General features: G+C 41.5%; 1 protein-coding gene across 1 annotated transcript; it reads left to right on the forward strand.

Annotated features, from left to right (window-relative positions):
- Nucleotides 1–15,866: 15,866 nt before the first annotated feature.
- LOC136343758 (uncharacterized) lies at nucleotides 15,867–18,058 on the forward strand. The gene is made up of 4 exons (XM_066290685.1): nucleotides 15,867–15,959; nucleotides 17,455–17,710; nucleotides 17,791–17,963; nucleotides 18,029–18,058. The coding sequence occupies exons 1-4, from the start codon at nucleotides 15,867–15,869 to the stop codon at nucleotides 18,056–18,058; spliced, it is 552 nt and encodes a 183-aa protein (XP_066146782.1).
- Nucleotides 18,059–18,454: the final 396 nt, after the last annotated feature.

The following is an 18,454-nucleotide window of genomic DNA, read 5'->3' on the forward strand; positions in this document are numbered from 1 at the left end:
CAGCTCTTTAGACTCCCGACTGCCTGACGGATCTCCTCAATCGTGACCTGAGGCACGTGTTCCGTCCCCGGTACCCTAGGCACCCATCTGATCTTCTCCTTCTTCGGAAAGAGTTCGTCCACACGCCGAAGCATCTCTACTTCCGGCAGGTGGCTCGCCTTAAGATGACCAAGTTTTCCGGTCACTATTTTGTAGCCAAGACCCTAGATATCCGTCTTCAGATTGACACATAGACCCTTCCATGCCTCCCTCTTGGCATTCCTGATGAACACCTTGAGGGCCTTTCGTACTTCCTTGTGCTCTTCTTCCGCCGCTCTTCTTTTTTCGTCCGTTTCTCTATCGCTCTTCACTCTCGTCATTTTTCTTCTCATTCTTACACACTCTTTTCTCAATTCTTCAATCTCTTCGTTCCACCAGTACACCGCTCTCTTATCGCCACCAGATTTTCCACTCTTTTTCTTCAAACACGCGTCGCAGGTGTCACCGATTTCTTTCACTATCCGTTCCGGATCATCCGTCAACCCTGTCGCACCCTCTCTCGCCATCACGTACTGATTCAATTTTCTCATTCCTCTCTCAGTCACAATCCAATCGTTCAATCTCACACTCTCCTCACCATCGTTGGCACAGCGCGCTCTCCCCTCTTTAAAAATCCGAAAGCTAACGTATCTGTGCCCATTTCCACTCTCTTTCTCGCGCTCAATTTTTCACTCGTCCACCATGCCCGCCGCAGTCACACCGACCATGGTCACGTCGATCATCGATCTTCCGTTGTGGTTGTCGAACGTCCACTCCTTCCCGATGTTAAGCGGAGTGAATCCCCCCGCATCCAAGAACTCTTCAAGGACCAGACCATAAGAATTGTGCGCCTAGGAGTCGAAACGTCCACTTTTGGCATTCAGATCCCCGGCTACGAGGACCTTCCTACCATCCAGTCCCCGCACGTATTCCTCTAGCCTACTAAGCATGGCACCGAATTCGGCCGCCCTCCTCGGTGAGAAGTACGTCGAGAGTAGCGTGATCAATCCCAACTCCACCGCTACGAAACCCCGATCTCTATGGATTAACTTCACTCTCACATGGTCGGCTAACCAGATAAAAGCGTCGTCGCTCCAATCCCTAAATACTCTCTTGGTCGCATTGTTCATCTCTTGTCCTAACACAACGTCGATATCTTTCTCCCAGATCGTTTGGAACAGTAAGTCGATATCCAATTGTCTCCTATCCACATTAATCTGGAGATACCTGAGCACGTTGAGCGTCAGAGAGATTTTCCCGTTTATTCACCATAATCTCACACCCACTCACTCACTCACACTCACTTGCGAGTCAACCTCCGCTATGGGGAGCCGTTAGAAATTTCCTTGAAAAAAGCAGGATTCACTGTTCACATAGTCAGAAAAAAGTCTTATATTAATAAAGTAAATAGAAAGAAAAGACTCCAGTTTGCCAATGAATATATTAATAAGTCTTCAGACTTCTGGAAAAACGTTATTTTGTCTGGTGAAAGTATATATAGCGTTTGGGGTTCCGATGGAAGTAAACTAATGTGACGGAAGCTTTTCGTCGGTCGTCAGCTGGATAGTGTGGGATTCGACAGACCATTACGTCGGCCGCCTACCCACTAAACCCATCTCCCCTCTTCTGCCCCGGGACCACCTCGCGGTATTACTTCAGTGCTCATTTTCCTCCGGACTAGGTACAGACACGATCCCGCACACCATTCTTCTTTCTCTCATTTTCTCTTGCAATCTTGGCCTTCAAAATCTTCTCTATAAGGCCCTCAAATCCCATCCATTTCCCTTTGCTATCAACTAGCTCATTCCTTATCGTGCTTCAGTTCAGGTCGACTCCCCTCCCCCTTGCCACCGCAAGATAGTCCTCCCATTCTAGACAAATCTACAGCGTATGCTCCGGAGTGTCCTCCCTTTCGTCACAAAACCAGCATTCCGCACTCCTTTCTACTCGTATCTGCTTCAAGTATTTCCCAAACACGTCGTGTCCAGTGAACACCTGAGCCAACATATACCCACTTTTCGTCCATTCGCACTCCTACCACTCACGGATCCGGGGTATGAAGGTCTTTGTCCAACCTTCATACTTTTCCCAGTCCCGCTCCCACTCGTTCATTCCCCATTCCTTCACCTCACTTCTCCCTTCCCACATCATACTTCTCTCCGTCACTCTAATTCGCACCGGAGGTATTTTGGCCAATGCCAACATCGCATCGGTCGGTGCCGTCCTGTAAGCACTAACTACCCGGAGTGCGAGCATACGGTTTGTCCTCTACAGTATGGCCGTGTACTTCCCATAATCTAGTTCAGTTTCCCAGACTGGAGCAGCGTACAGCAGGACCGACGATGCCACCATCACCATCAACCTTCTTCTTTCCTACTTCAAACCACTCACCCTAGGCAGAGTGCCTTCGAGCTTCCCAATCACCTTAGCAACCTTATCGGAGGTTTATCGTACGTGTTCGCCTAAGCGAGCATTTCTGCCAATCTACACTCCAAGGTACTTCACACATTTCTTCGTTTCGTACGAAACGTCGTCCACCCTCAGACTCATACTTCTTATTTTCCTTCGACCGGCCAACAACGCCAGTTCGGTTTTATCCGTAGCCATGCTTAACCTCATGCATTCGAACGTGTCGGCGACCAGTTCCATGGCCCATCTAGTCCTCGCCTCTAGGGTTACCCCTGTCGTAATACGTACGAACGAGAAAATCTTTTATATTGAAAGATGTTGAAGACGAGAGAGTTTATTGAAAACTAGTGTTTGTTTGTTCACAAAACTGAATATATCTAAATCTATGAAACACACTAACCATTCTGAATATATAAAAAATACAATAATGAATGGTGGTTTGCTATAGCTTGAGATCAAACCACCTTAGCGACAAAATACCTATAAATAAAGTACCTATCGACATTATTATAGATGAACCAATTATTAGTACGGAAGGATTAGGTAAATAAATTCAATCATTGACCTAAACAAAGTATGCCACACCCCGTCCCTCGCCGAGACTACCAACGCCATGTCGTCCACGTAAGCCATAGGAGTGACTCTAGCGGGTACTCGACCGTCAGTATCCTGTCGTAGTAGAGGTTCCACAAGACGGGGCCCAGGACAGATCCTTGAGGAACGCCACACGACAACTCTCGAACCCCCCCGTCAGGTAACACAAAAACCCGATCTTGCAGGTAAGATTGAATTACGTTCCAGAGATACCCACTCACCTGGGCCGTCCTCATCACTTCGATGATTAGGTCCCAAGGCGCCGTATTGAAGGCGTTATTTACATCTGTCGTCACCATGACGCAGAAGTCCCCATGTGTGGAACTCTCCCCCCTGATCCCCTCTACTATCCTGATGACCGCCTGCATGGTGTCCAAGGTGCTCCTGTCCTTGACGAACCCATACTGACTCGCGGTCACTATTCCCAAAGCATTCGCTTCATTCAGCAGTCTGGTCTTGACCACCTTTTCCGCCACTTTCCCGAGTCTGTCCACGAGGCATATGGGCCGGTACGAGACCTCCGCTCCCGGATCACGCTTCGGTTTCTCAACCTGCACCAGTTGGGTTCTCTTCCAGAATTTAGGGTACTCACCCGAGGTCAAGATGTTATTTACGCAATTCGCCATACCCTGGGGCACTGCCCCAAGATATAGCTTCAAGACCTTGTTCGTTAACACGTCCAGTCCCGGAGACTTGCGGCTCTTGAGACTCCCGACGGCCTGACGGATCTCCTCAGTCATGACTCGAGGCACGTCATTCGGCTTCGCTTATACCTATTCTCACACTACCCGCGGCTTAACAGGGAACAGTGTGTCCACCTGTTTTCGCATCTCTGCCTCCGACAGGGGACCATTGCGCGGCATCAGGCGGCCAAGTTTGCCCGTCACTATTTTGTAACCGAGCCCCCAGACGTCTGTCTCCAATCTCGCACAAACTTTCTTCCACTCGTCTCTCTTGGCATCCTTTATGGATTCCTTGAGGACCTTACGCTCTCTCTTGTACTCTGCCGCTGCACCAGTATCTGTCAAATTCCCTCTTCCTCTCTCTCTTGTCCATCTTCTCCTCGCTCTTATACACTCTCTTGTCCTTTCGGCAATTTTATCACTCCACCAGTACACTGCTCGTTTCACCTTCCCTTTCCCACTGTCACGATTACTCATACACTAGTCACAGGGCTCGCTTGTCTCCCGAACGATTCCTTCGGGAGTTTCCAGGATCCCCAGATCGTCCCGCTCCTTCACGTACCGGCTCACATTTTCTAACCCGTTTTCACTCACCACCTATCCACCTTTTCTCATGCTCACTTCCTCACTACCCCCAGATACCACCCCTGTTCGCTTTAAGCGGTACGAGATGTACCTGTGGCCACTCCCGCTCTCCATTTCAACCTCAACTCTCCAGTCTCTTATCCAACCACTCACAGACGCTCCCGCTATGGTAACGTCAATCAGTGATCTGCCGTACCAATTACCGAACGTCCACTCATCCCCTGTGTTGATGGGGACGAGCTCCGCCGCGTCCAGGAACTCCTCCAGGACCCGTCCGTAGGCATTCGTTACCTCAGAACCGAACCGTCCACCCTTGGCGTTCAGGTTCCCAGCAATGAGAACCTTCCTGCTGTCACGCTCCCTAACGTACCCCCCCACCCGATCGAGCAACGCCGTGAAATCGGCGGCGGTCCTACTCGGCGAGAAGTACGCGGAGACGAGAGTGATACCGTCCAGCTCTGCAACGACGAACCCCCGGTCCCGGTGGAGCGACTTCACCCTAACACCCGGCGCTAGCCAGATGAAGGCGTCGTCACCCCTGTCCCGTACTAGGTTCCGCCCGGCTAGACACGGCTCCTGCCCGAGCACCACGGCGACGCCCCGCTCTCTGATTACATGGTACATGAGGTCCATCGCGAGACGACCCCTGTCCAGGTTAATCTGCAGACACCGCAGTTCCCTGTTCGACGCCATTGAATCCAACCACTCCACGCACACTCACTCGTACACACACTCGCTTACGCCCACTCACCCATGTCCCACCTAGTCCTCCTTCCTCGGTCTCTCCTACCTCGCCAAGGGTCTTCCCCTGGTCATCACTCTCTCCCCGACTCTAGGCTCGTCCCCAGCCTTGGGTTTCCCCTTGGCTTTGGGTTCAGCCCTAGCCGTAGGTTGCCCCTCGTCCACAGCCTCGCCCCCAGTCTTGGGTTCTTCCCCGACTATGGGCTCGCGCCCAGCCGTAGGTTGCCCTTTGGCTTTGGGCTCGTCTGTAGCCTTAGGTTGCCCCTCGTCTACAGCCTCGCCCCCGGCCTTGGGTTCCTCCCTGGCTTTGGGCTCACCCTCAGCTTTGGGCTCTCCCCGCCTTTTGAGTGCCCCGCACCCCGGTCCCTCGGCACTGTAGTCTCCCTCCTTGCATAGGGGACAGTACTGCTCCGTGCGGCAGGTCGCGACTTTGTGGCCTTCCTGCGCGCACCTCACGCACAGTCGCGAGCGGTCCTCTCCCCTACATTCGCTCGCCCTGTGTCCCCTCTCCCAGCATTTGAAGCAGCGATCGGTTTCCCGCCGCTCCCTCATACGACACCTGGAGATGCCCACCTACACCTCGGTGACCCTCCTTACTCGTGCGTGACCGCCTCGCCCTCCACCAAAAGCGTGGCGGTTTGGCAGCTTCCGAAACTTAGACACAGATTGAGCAGCCTTAGCCACCCCTTCTCCACTCCAGCCGCGGTTGCCACCGCCCCCACCACTTCCTCCTCGGTGACGACTGCGTCCAGGCCGTGCACTTGGAAGGCCGCCGACCTCCCTGTACCCCCTCTCACCCTGTTCGGACCTAGCTCCGTGGCTAGCAACTCCCGCAGTTGCCCACCCTTTCCTCCTTTCGGCACCGTCAGAAACATCTCCCCCTTCTTCGTCTCCGTGACAGTGCTGACTTTCACCTCTTGGCTGCGCTTGGCAACCACTTGCCTCACCTTCTTGAGGGCATCTAAATAGGAGGTGCCTTCCTCCCTCGCCACGAAGATGACCCCTTCCTCTACCCTCTTTGCTGCTCCTTGCGTCTTATCTTTTTCTTCCTGCCAATAGAAGCATATTTTTACATTACTTCCCTCGGCAACAAGCTCCCCCAGCTTCCTGAGTTTTCCGGGATCGGATCCCGGAATCTGGGGGACGGCCACCCTCGTCCTTCCCTCCCACTGGGCAGTTCCCACGAGCTCCTTCAGTGCTCCGAAGACCGCTTCCGGACCCATGTCCCCATCCATCTGGCGGAAAAAGACGAAGCGCTCGAGCGTCTCCGTCCTCCCCCCCTTGCGCAGCTGGCAGGTCTGCACAAGGAAGGGGGTCGTCCCCGTCTCGTGCTCGCCCCCCCAATTCAGCCAGCTTGGGAAGCTCGGCCAGCATTCGCTCCTTGATCGGACTGCTCTCCTCCCCCACTATCACCTCTAAGTCGCTCCGATACCCCTCCGACATGGGGTCCCCGTACGACACCTCTCTCTGTAGGAACAGACCCGCCTCCCACCTTTCCCTAAGAGCCTCCATCAGCTCCCCGGAAGCGACGAGCCTGCGGATCCTTTCCCGCTGCTCCTCCGTGCGCCTTTCCTCCGCCGTGTCCGTTTGAGTGGCACAGGTGGCTGTCTCCAGCCCTCCCTTACACCCCCCTTGGACCCTCTCCAGCTGCTTCCGCAGCTCCTTTACGTCTTCGAGGAGCTTCTCCCGCTCCCTTTCCCGTTCCTCTTCCATCTTTTCCCTACATTTAACCGTACGCAGGGCACTCTTGACCGCCATTACAGCGTCCAAGAGCTCCTGCTTCGGTTTCCGCAGGCTCTTAACGACCCGATCCAAGTCCTCCACTTTCTCCTCCTGGGCCCTACGGTCGGCCATGGGAGAGAAGCTCTCTGCCCTCCCCCGTTTTCCCCCTTGGGGAGCAACCCGCAGGACCTTACCTTACCTTACCTTACCCCACCCAGCATCCCTATTCGCTCCACGATCCCGTAAGACAGTTGGATTTGAAAAAATGTTCAACCTAAAAAAAGTGTGAAAGAGGCATTTGCACGCCCTTATCCCTTTAGAAAAGTTGTTCAAAATGATCTTTAGAATAACATATTAAAAAATTAGAACGACCGGAGCAAAAACCGTTTACGGTATAAATACCAAAAAAAGGTAAGTTGGAGGAAACTGCACTCGGTAGGTAAGTACAATTTCAGCTAAAGTACCGCAGACTCGCCATGTCTGTATTCACAGTGTGAAAATTTACGGGGCCGCTCGGAACTAACTTGCATCTCTTTGGCCCGCGCCACTCCATAAGAATTGGAAGATGTTTATAGTGGCATTACCACGCAATCTCCTGAAAGATTCCCGCTCATCCAATTCAGCCCCGGTAAAACAACAGTCCTGCTACTTCACCGAAGCAAACCAGATGTTTACGGTATAATGAGTTGGTCCACGGTAGAAGTTGTTGTTCCAAACTTGCAATTTTACATTGCAGCCATCACTTATCACTCCCACTAACCAAATCCCCGCAAAGAGTCTTGGAAATTCCCTTATCCGCCACCCGGGGTACGCACCTGATAGGTGGCTCAACCCACAGGAATGTGACGGATGCTAGGAACAGCGTTAAATAGAGAAAATCTAAGGCACTCTGTCAAATACTATGGACGTCTTGTAATGATATGGGAATGTATGGCAACAAATGGAGCGGGAAATTTCGTTTTCATAGAGAAAATTATGTACAGGGTCATTCAAACTCGACGCCCCACCCATTTTATGCGAAAACAGTTGGACTTAGCAAAATAATTTTTTCACCAGATTAAATAAAAGGACGTAAGCTACAATAAATGCTAAAAACGTTGAAATGTGGAAAGCGACGCTCGGCGTTGCGACACCGACTTTATGTTTTTTTTCAGAAACATACCCTTTTTCTTTCAAAAATGTGAACATTGATACATTCTAAACAAGTTTTGTATAAAAAGTTTTTTGAAATTTCTAATCATTTAAAAGCTACAGGAGAAACAAATATTGACATATTAGGTAGTCTTATGTTAACACATTGCATGGGGATATACTTCGCTACTATACTTCTACAATGTAAACCGTTGCCTAGCAACACAAACATTTAAATTGTCAAGTATTTTTTTATTTATTTATAATACTATCAGTTAAAATTATCAAAATCAATAAAGGAAAAACATAACACAAAATCTTAAGATATAAAACAAGTAACAAGTTAAAAAAATAAACTATAAAATGTGCTCAAAATTGCCGCCGTCTACTAGCAAACAATATCCAAAACGCTTTCTGACTTCTTGACACGTAACTTTTCCAAGAGTTCTGCGATCTATCAAATTACAGGCATCTCGAATTTTTTGTTTCAGATGTTCTACATTATTTGTAGGAGTACTGTAAACAATGTTTTTTAATGTTCCCCACAAGAAGAAATCTAAACAACTTAGATCCGGCGATTTTGCAGGCCAAGGAACTGCGCCAGATCTACCGATCCATCTATCAGGAAATATCTGATTTAGGTATTGGGTAACTATTGCAGCATTATGGCATGGTGCACCATCCATTTGAAACCACATATTTTGTCTAAGCAATAAAGGCATATCTTCTAATAATACTTGCAGATCAAATTCCAGAAAGTTTCGAAAATTTTGCCCATTAAAGTTATAGTCGTAAAAATACGGACCTAGTAAACGTTGACCAATTATGCCACACCAGACATTAATTCCAAAGTGCCCTTGGTTTTCAATTTGATTAACTATATGAGGATTTTCAGTGGCCCAGTATCTTGCGTTATGCCTGTTTGGATGCCCATTGCTCACAAATCTGCTCTCGTCGCTCCATAAAATATGATTATAAATCCTATGGTTATCGTTTTCCATAATGACCATGTTACTTAAAAAGTCAATTCTTCTAACACGGTTTTCTTCATTTAAAAGCTGCAGGTTGTTCAGTTTATAGGGAATATAATTATTCTTCTTTAGAGTGCGTTGAATTGTAGAATAACTTAAATTTAATTGTCAACTTGCAGTATTAATTGACGCTCTAGGATTGCCTTCAAAAAATTGGCAGATCTGAGCTACGACAAAATCATTAGAAACAGATTTTGCTATTGGCATTGATTTCCTGCATGAAAATACATTTGAATTGTTTCTTAAATTTGTTTCTAAGCGAGGAAACATTTTATGATCAGGAATCACTCGATCTGGATACCTTTCTCGATATAGTCCAACTGCTGCTCTTGAATTACGTTGAGTCTCGCCATAAATTAATAACATATCGACTTTTTCTTGATGACTAACCATTATTCTAATATTAAATTAAAAAAGTATCTTTCTACTGTTAACTATCAAATATGAGAATGAACATTCAGTCAAACTGATCACGTAAAAGTACACGTTTGTGTTGCTAGGCAACGATTTACATTGTAGAAGTATAGTAGCGAAGTATATCCCCATGCAATGTGTTAACATAAAACTACCTAATATGTCAATATTTGTTTCTCCTGTAGCTTTTAAATGATTAGAAATTTCAAAAAACTCTTTATACAAAACTTGTTTAGAATGTATCAATGTTCACATTTTTGAAAAAAAAGGGTATGTTTCTGAAAAAAAACATAAAGTCAGCGTCGCAACGCCGAGCGTCGCTTTCCACATTTCAACGTTTTTAGCATTTATTGTAGCTTACGTCCTTTTATTTAATCTGGTGAAAAAATTATTTTGCTAAGCCCAACTGTTTTCGCATAAAATGGGTGGGGCGTCGAGTTTGAATGACCCTGTACAAAGACGTCTATCTTAATATTTTAAAACAAAACTTAACAACTAGGGCCGAAAAATTGCCTTTTGAGGGTCGTTATCATTTTCAACACTATAACGTTTTGAAACGTACAGCAGAGAAAGTCTGTCTGTGGCTGCTCTATAACACTCCCCACAGGTTACATATAATTTTGTACAGACTTTTACAGACATACATTAATAGAAATATATTCGAGAGTTTCATGCATAAACTATTATAAAGTAATATTCTTTGATGTATGAATACTTTTTTCCGCGACTGTATGTTTGGATATGTTGCTATGCTTCCAATGCAAGTCGTAACAGCATTCCTTTTAATTTTAATCCGATATTTCTATTAAACACTTCAAATTCATTTTGTTCCTCCGGAGCGTTAATTGTCTCTTAGATTCATTTTAATTAATTGACAACAGTTTTTAATTGACACAATCTTTTTTTTTTTTATTTGAGGGTTAGGGGAATATGCAAGACAGAATTTGGGAATTTGGCACTGTAGCGATTTAAATTATTCCCTTCGTGTCGGGTTGATTTTCCGATCGAAGAATAATCGATCGACTAAATCCCATTTTCTTGAATATGTCCGGCACTGCACAACTGTGGCATTAGTTCAGAACTATTTGTAGATTCGTGTCACTGGATTTCGTATTCAATGTGAATTTATGTTATTTGATGGTCAATTTGTCTGTTATTCTGTTTGAGAAGGTTCTCGTGCTCCTCTTTTTTCTTAATATTATTCCAAATAAATTTGTTACGTGTGTCCAATTGTCTTTTGACGATATGATCAAGCTCGAGATATTATCTGCATTTAAGATTGTACGTTTAATTTTAATTCGGCCATGTTTCTTTCCGTGTTCTATTTATAGTTAACGAAATGGGTGTGTTCGGGGGTATCTTTCTCATTTTCGCAAAACCAACAGTTTGGATTTTTTTTTTATATTTATGTGGTATAAAAAACTTTCGAATATACCGTGTCCTATCAACGCCTGAGTGACGTAATTGTGCAATTTTGTCCATTTTGTGTTGGTCTAAACGCGAAAGTCTTTAATTAACCTTTTGGTTCAGTTAGTTTCACCATTATTTCATAGTCTTTGCTATTTCTCTATTTCCATTTCTAGTCTGGCGCGTGTATCCTTGGTCCGATCGGAAGAATGTAGATTTGACAGTTCTTCTAATTTCCGTCGGATCGGAGGTACGTTAACTAGAAGGAGGACACTATCGGTTGAAACTGAGCTGTATGCTGACGTGACACGAATGGCTATTAATCTATTGATGGTTTCGAGTTTATGTCTGTATCTTTCCAAGTTTGTAATTTTCTACCAGATCGGTAAGACATACAGTATGTAACAATCTTGTTCGTACACAGGGGTTTATTGAGGAAAAGAGTCGTTTGGATGGCTTATATATAGAAATATCAATTTGTTATTCTCTTATACATATATTAACGATAAATATAAGATAACTACAACAATTTAAGTCTAAATTTCTCAAACAATTAATACAAAATTTAAACATTTTATAAAAACATCATATTTTGAAGCAACATTGTTGTTCGTACACGTAAATTGAAAACAATTTTGAATGATTTTTTTTTCATTAAAGGTAATTCCCTACTATTTTGTTGAATAACCCTTAGCTTTAATCACCCCTTGACATCTTCTATTCATTGAAGAAACCAAGTTTTTACAGGTTTCTGGACTAATATTGTTTCATTCTTTCACGATTGCATGTTTTAAATCGGTTTTCGAGGAAATGTGATGTTTTCTTACATTTCTTTTTAAAATTGCCCATAAGTGCTCTACTGGATTTAAGTCGGCAGATTGTGGAGGGGTTCGTAAGAGTTATGGGACATTCCAAATTAACCATTCCTTGTTAATTAGAGCGATATGCTTGGGATTGTTATCTTGTTCAAATTTATACATCCTTGGCATTCCTAATTTCATTGCACTTTCCTTAACATTTTTTTTTAATCTCATTATATACAAATTTATCCATTGTGCAATCAATAAAATGGATATTTCCCACTCCATTTGACGACATACAGCCCCATATCATTACAGATCCACCTCCATGTTTTATAGTGGGGATCGTATTAAGAGGATTATTATCGTCATTTGGTTTCCTCCAAACTCTATCGATTCCATCTGACTGAAAAAGGTTGATTTTCGTCTCATCGGACCAAATGACGCTGTCCCAAAACTCCTGATCTTCATTCAAATGTTCATTTGCAAATAAAATCCTTTTCCGTTTATTTTCTACAATAACAAATGGTCTTTTACGTGGGATTCTACCGTGATAACCATTTTTCCATAAGACACGTCGAATTGTTTGGCAGGAGATATGTCGGTGAATTGTATCTTCGACAGTTGAACGCAGTTTCGGCACGCTTAATTTTGGATTTTTCTTAATTTCTTGAACTATCATCCGTTCATCTCGTTCGTTTAACTTCTTTTTCTTCGCTTTTCTGGCAAAATTGGAACATGTGCCTTCATTTCTAAATTTATTCACAATATATTGGATCGTGGAATGTTTTTTGTTTGTTAATTGTCCTATTTTGCGTAAATTATAGCTCCTGAGAGCCATATTTACGATAGATTTCTTTAAATCTATACTTAGTTCCTTTCTATTAGGCATTTTGAATCGAAATGATGAAACAATTTTAGAAAAAGGGAGAAGGTACTTTGTTTATAGTATTTGTTACCCAGATGAACAAAAGAAACGAGATAAAACATGTTTACCCTATTTTTCAACGATATTCAATTTAATTGTACGAACAACAATGTTGCATGAAAATAATACTATATTTTTATTACATTATTCAATTAAACTATTGAAAACCGGTTCGACACATTTTTACTTAAGTACATAATATTATAATAGACTTCTTATCGAAAATGAATAAACGAAAAATAAAAAAAGTGATTCTTAACAAGACAAGTCGAATGTTTTTTTCAACAAACTCGGGTGTACGAACAAGTGTGTTACATACTGTACGTAACGACGGACGTTACGGCAGACATCAAGACTCTTCTTTTGTGACACTCCGGTTCGGAGACGTTTCTCATCAGTCTCGAGAGATTTTTCATGATTTTATTCGCTTTGATATACAGTAGTGGAAATAATTATAGCAACTTTTTAAAATAGCAAGTAAAAATGTTATTATAATTTTTTTTGCAACAACCAGTAGTCAGAAGTTAAAATATGATATTCTTTATCAATTTTAATAATTTTTAACTAATATTTATTCCTTTTTTAAAAATTACCTCAAAAATAGTATTATGAATTGGAAAAAAATATAGCAACTTTTAACAATTAATTTATTTGCGAGCTCAAATACATATCTTTATGAATATTAAATTAATATTTTGTATAATAACCTTTGTTTTTTACAATTTAATGTCATCTATTGGGCATAGATTTAACTAAGTTTAAAATTACAGTGTTGTCAATATCTTCCCAAGCTTTTTCTATTTCGTTGTACAACGCATTTAGATTAGAATGATTTTTAGACCTAACTTTTCTATCTACAATCTCCCATAGGTTTTCTATAGGATTTATGTCTGGGCTTTGGGATGGCCAATCCAATAGGAAATTTTTTTCTTCACGAAACCAAGCTGTTCAATAACGCGATTTATGTTTTAGATCATTATCCTGCTGAAAAAAGTGTTTCAGGGGCACAATTTCATCAGCATAAGGAACCATGTGCATCTCTAAGATATCACGATACATAAATCGATCCATATTTCCTTCAATTCGGTGCAGTGGTCCCATCCCAAAGCCCGAAAAACAACCCCACACCATTACCGACCCTCCTCCATGTTTCACCGTGGGGCTCACATACTTTGGATTAAGTCGCGTGTTAATCGGACGTCGTACATAAGTCATACCGTCACTTTTGAATAAATTGAATTTAGATTCATCGCTCCATATGACTCTTTTCCAATCATTGATGATCATGATGAGACCTGGCAAATTGAAGATGGGTTTGTTAGTTTCTTTCGGAGAGCAGAGGTTTTTTTGCCGGTCTTCTATCAAAAAGTTGGGCATCTTTTAATCTATTTCTAATAGTCTTTGCTGTGACGTTTACTCCATAATTTTTCGAAACATCCGCACGAATCTCGTCTGATCCCTTAAAAGGGTTTTCTCTACACAACTTGATAACTTGTTTATCTTGAAACTTATTTGTTTTTTTTGGTCTTCCTGGATTTTTTCGAGCTGTCTTCTCTCCTGATAATCGGTAGCGTTTTATAATACGGGACACAATTGATTTGTTTATACAAAAACGTTGAGCTATTTTAACTTGTTTTCTCTACTACAATAACACTGAATTATACGATTTCTCATATCTAATGACAAAGTTTTCGTTCTACCCATAGTGAAACAACCTCAAACAACTGCTACAAAATGATTGAACCCGATATCATACAAAAGAAAATAAATTCTTTCAATTTTAAATAAAAGTTGCTATGTTTTTTTCCACTAGTAAATAATTTTTTTGTGTCAAATTCCAGAGATAAGGGCAGAATGCGTTAAAATACGTTTGGACAGATTACCAATAAATTAATGTATTTAATGATAGAATCACCATCTGTGTGCCAAGGTGCAAACTAATTTTGAACTTTTTAAAAAAAGTTGCTATAATTTTTTCCGCTACTGTAAGTATTGTTGGTGTGTGAATCGAATCGTAAATTGGCATTCAAATATACGCCCATATGACGCTTTTGGTAATTTTTATGGACATATCGTTGATGTTTAATGTGAAATTTTGAAGTTTCTTTTCTCCAATAAAAATCGGTATATCCGTCTTTTGTGGAACGATAGCAATACTCATCGTTTTAAGATGAAATTTTATGATTTCTAAGGCATATTCCGCCTTACGTTTGACTTATTCTGCATTTTTGCCTTGCACTGTAATTGCTATGTCGTCAGCGTAGGCGATTAGGTCAACATCATCGTCTAGGATAATATCGAAGATCCTTTCGTAGAATATATTCCATAAGGTTGGACCAAGGATCAAGTCTTGTGGAACTCTACACGTGACCGGGAATGTGTCACCGTTTTCTGTTCTAATGAAGCGATCTTTCAAATAAGATTGTACTATTTTGATAAGGAATGGGCTGATGTTTTCGTTATGCAAAGAACTGATGATGTCTCTCCATGGCGCCGAGTTAAAAGCGTTTTTTACATCGAGCTTGATTGGTATACATGATTTCCTACGCGTGTATGACACCGTTTTAATTTTATCAACTATTTTCTTGACGTCTTCCAGTGTACTAAGCGTAAAGTGTGGGGTGCCGTGTTGTTTAGGATGTAAGACCCGTTTTTCTTTTAATTTATATTCCAGTCTAAATTTAATGATAGTTTCTAGTATCTTGCCGAATGAATCAAGTAAACAGATCGATCTGTAGGTTTGTTGATCCACTTCGTTGTTTTTGACTTCAGTATAAGTATTAAATTAACTACCTTCCAGATTTTGGGGGAAGTGCAGCTGTGTAAGCAGAGGCAAATGAATTTAGTCGTTTGTTCTATGCTTCGTAAAATTATCAATTTAACAATTTCAGGAACGATGAGATCCGGGCCAAGACCATTTTTTGTATTAATTCTATGTACTGCTTTCAAGATTTCTTCTTTATCTATCGGTGGAATTTCTTGGAAATTAAGGAGAACGTTGTTGTCAGGCCAGAGTAAAACGGGATGTTGGGGAAATCAATTTTCAATTTGAGTAATGGTGTTTTCATCGCTAATTCTAGGTCTAGAAGTTAAGTTCAATTTTTTGCTAACAATTTTATAGGCCAATTCCCACGGATCGTTATCTAGATCTATGCACAATTCGTTCTAGCGTTTTCATTTTTCTTACTTGATAGCCCACTTCAAAATTTTGTTTTGCGATTTTGTAGGAAAACAATGTATTCTCGTAATCCTGTGTCATACGATTTTTAATGTGTATAATGATTCTACGACGTTCGACCCATGTTTTTCTTAGATTCGAAATCTCAATTGTCCACCAATAGATTGGTTTTTTATAATGTGTAAAATTTGGATTCTTCTTTTTGAACGTACAGTCGCATAGAGTATGTATTCGGTTCATGGATGTCTCTGTGAGCGTCGAGACGTTTATCGATTCTCCACTGTGATACGAATTGAAAAGATCTTTATACGTATCTTTGTATGTAGACAGACTCTCAGATGTAACGTGAGTATTTTGTATTGATCAGTGTAACGTCGATAAATAAGGAACCATTGGAGCTGAGGAATGTTGGATTTCTGCCGTTGTTGATTGGTATGAGGTCGTACATTGCCATCCATTCTTCGAGAACTATACCTCTTTGGTTTGCCATTGGGGAGCCGCAAGATAATATTTAGCATTTAGATCGCCTACGATCACAACAATTTCACTAGGTTTTATTACATTTTCATACATGTTATCTAATAATGTGACGAAGTTCGGCAATTTGTCGTTTGGAAAGAAATAACATAAGCACAGCGTAATTCCGTCTTTTAACTGGATGGCGCAGAAACCTTTTCCCATGATTACGTCGTGATAGTAGATTTGTTTATTTAAGATAGCAACGAAACAATCTTTGTTAGTACCCTTTATGCTTTTTTTATTTAGAATTTTGTAGTTGGGTTCCTGTCTTAAACAGATGTCGATTTTATTTTCTTCCACAAGACGTTGCAGAAGATCATCAGCCGTTCTAGATCTATTTTGATTAATTTGGGTAAAATTTATGTTCTAGGAATTCAGAATTTTCGGAAAATTATTCAATGATGTTTAAAATTCTTGAAGGCAGGTTTGGATGTAGGTTTGTTAATTTACTCTTGTGATTTTTACGTTCTTTTTTTCATTCTGATACAGCACGTTGAAAGGCGGGGCATTTCATGCTCTGCGTTTTGTAGTTCCTATCGTCTTTACCTACATAACACTTGGGGGTTTAATGCATGTCTTTGCCGTTTGAGTTGTTTGGCAACAGTTGAAACATAAATCAGTTTTTTAGAAATATAATTTTCTGATTTCGTGCATTGATTTGCGTTATTTCCAAAATGTGAACATTTAAAACATTGTTTCGGTACGTGGGTTTCTTCTATGTTATGATTTGTCCAGCCAATTCGTAGCGAGTTAGAGTTCAAGATACTATTGGCTAATTTTGAATTTAGAGATATGAATGCGTCTTTGTAATTTGAACGTTGTGAATCCTTAATGAATCATATTTTGTCAATTATGTTATTTTTCGAATTTGAGATATCGAAAAGGTTAATGAATTCCCTTATTCTGTTCTCATTCGTGGTATTTCAAAATTTCTGATAAAGATTGTTTTAGTGGGTTATAAAAAATCGATGCTTCCTTTATCTCCAAAAAGACACAGCCTTTGTCTTTTTGGTACTTGACCTGAACTTTCAGGTGCTGTCTGCGTTGCTCTTTTAGGAGTTTCATTAGATTCTTGCACGGACATTTCAGGACAAGAACGTGTTGACTACTGTACCTCGCTATGAATCGCGTTTGCATCACTATCAACGGTATCAGTAACTTCCGTGTTCTGCGTCTTAAATAGCGTTAAAAGTAAATTTTCCATTAAAAAAATATCAGATATACTCGTACAATTATTGTTCAAACTATTATGTGTAGTATTAATTTAAAATTTAAAAATGTTTTTTTCTTATAGTTCCAGTTTGTAAATGGAAGTAAATGGAAATTTATTGAACAGAGATTTCGGAAGGAGCGGAACTTTCCCGGCTGTTGCAGAACGGTAGATAGAAGACACGACATTATCAAAGCACCCACGGATTCAGGGAGGTTATATTTTAATTACAAAGGAACCAATAGTACTGTGCTAATGGTTCTCGTGAATAATAATTACTTTAAATATATAGACATAGGATGTAATTGCGGAATTTCTGATGGTGGAATGTTTCGCCAGTGTAACTTATATTCTCTATTCGAAAACGATTTACTACCAGAAGGCCATTTTTTAGTTAAAGACAGTGTTTTCCCGTTAAAGACATATTTGCTAAAGCCCTCCCAGAAACAAGATTAAGTCTTAAGGAAAAGGTATTTAATTACCGGTTGTCTCGAGTGAGAAGAATTGTAGAACGTACATTTGGTATTCTGATAAGTAGGTTTAGAATATTCGAAAAATCAATACCATTTTCTTCAGATCAAGTGGATTTAATAGTAAAGACCTGTTACGCACCACATAACTAGCTTACAGTATCAAAAGAAATAAAATCATTTTGTAGATACTGAGAACCACGTTACAAGTAAACTAAATGATGGTAGTTGGAGGAATGTCTTCGAAGGGCTACTTCCACTACAAAGAACTTCAAGAAATCAGTCGACACAATGTGCTCTAGACTGTTATATGCTGTTATTGAGCCGAAGTTACGGAGGTTCAAATCTTGAAAAGTCACGCAAATTGTGTGTTTGAGCACATAAATTACTCGGTTTCTAGAAAAGTCACCAAGATAGAATGAAGCCTTTTTAGTCATGTTAAAGAGCTCGTCGAGGTGATTCTGTGGTCAAATTTTGAAAGTATTTGGAGCTCATTTGCCGAAGTTACGGAGTTGATTATTTTGTAGGAGAAGGATCAGTGGTTTGGCAATTAAGAATGATACATGGATGGCCACGTTTAAATTTACACGCATTTATTTCAATCATTTCTAAAC

The sequence above is a fragment of the Euwallacea fornicatus genome, chromosome 15, assembly GCF_040115645.1.
Source record: "Euwallacea fornicatus isolate EFF26 chromosome 15, ASM4011564v1, whole genome shotgun sequence".
NCBI classification, from domain to species: Eukaryota; Metazoa; Arthropoda; class Insecta; order Coleoptera; family Curculionidae; genus Euwallacea; species Euwallacea fornicatus.

Bases quoted from the DNA above. Each gene is read 5' to 3' on its own strand.
- LOC136343758 (XM_066290685.1), top strand. From the start codon at position 15,867: ATGTATTCGGTTCATGGATGTCTCTGTGAGCGTCGAGACGTTTATCGA. The intron at 17,711-17,790 runs GTAACTTATATT...TTCCCGTTAAAG, and splicing joins TGGTGGAATGTTTCGCCAGT to ACATATTTGCTAAAGCCCTC. The intron at 17,964-18,028 runs GTAAAGACCTGT...ATCATTTTGTAG, and splicing joins CAGATCAAGTGGATTTAATA to ATACTGAGAACCACGTTACA.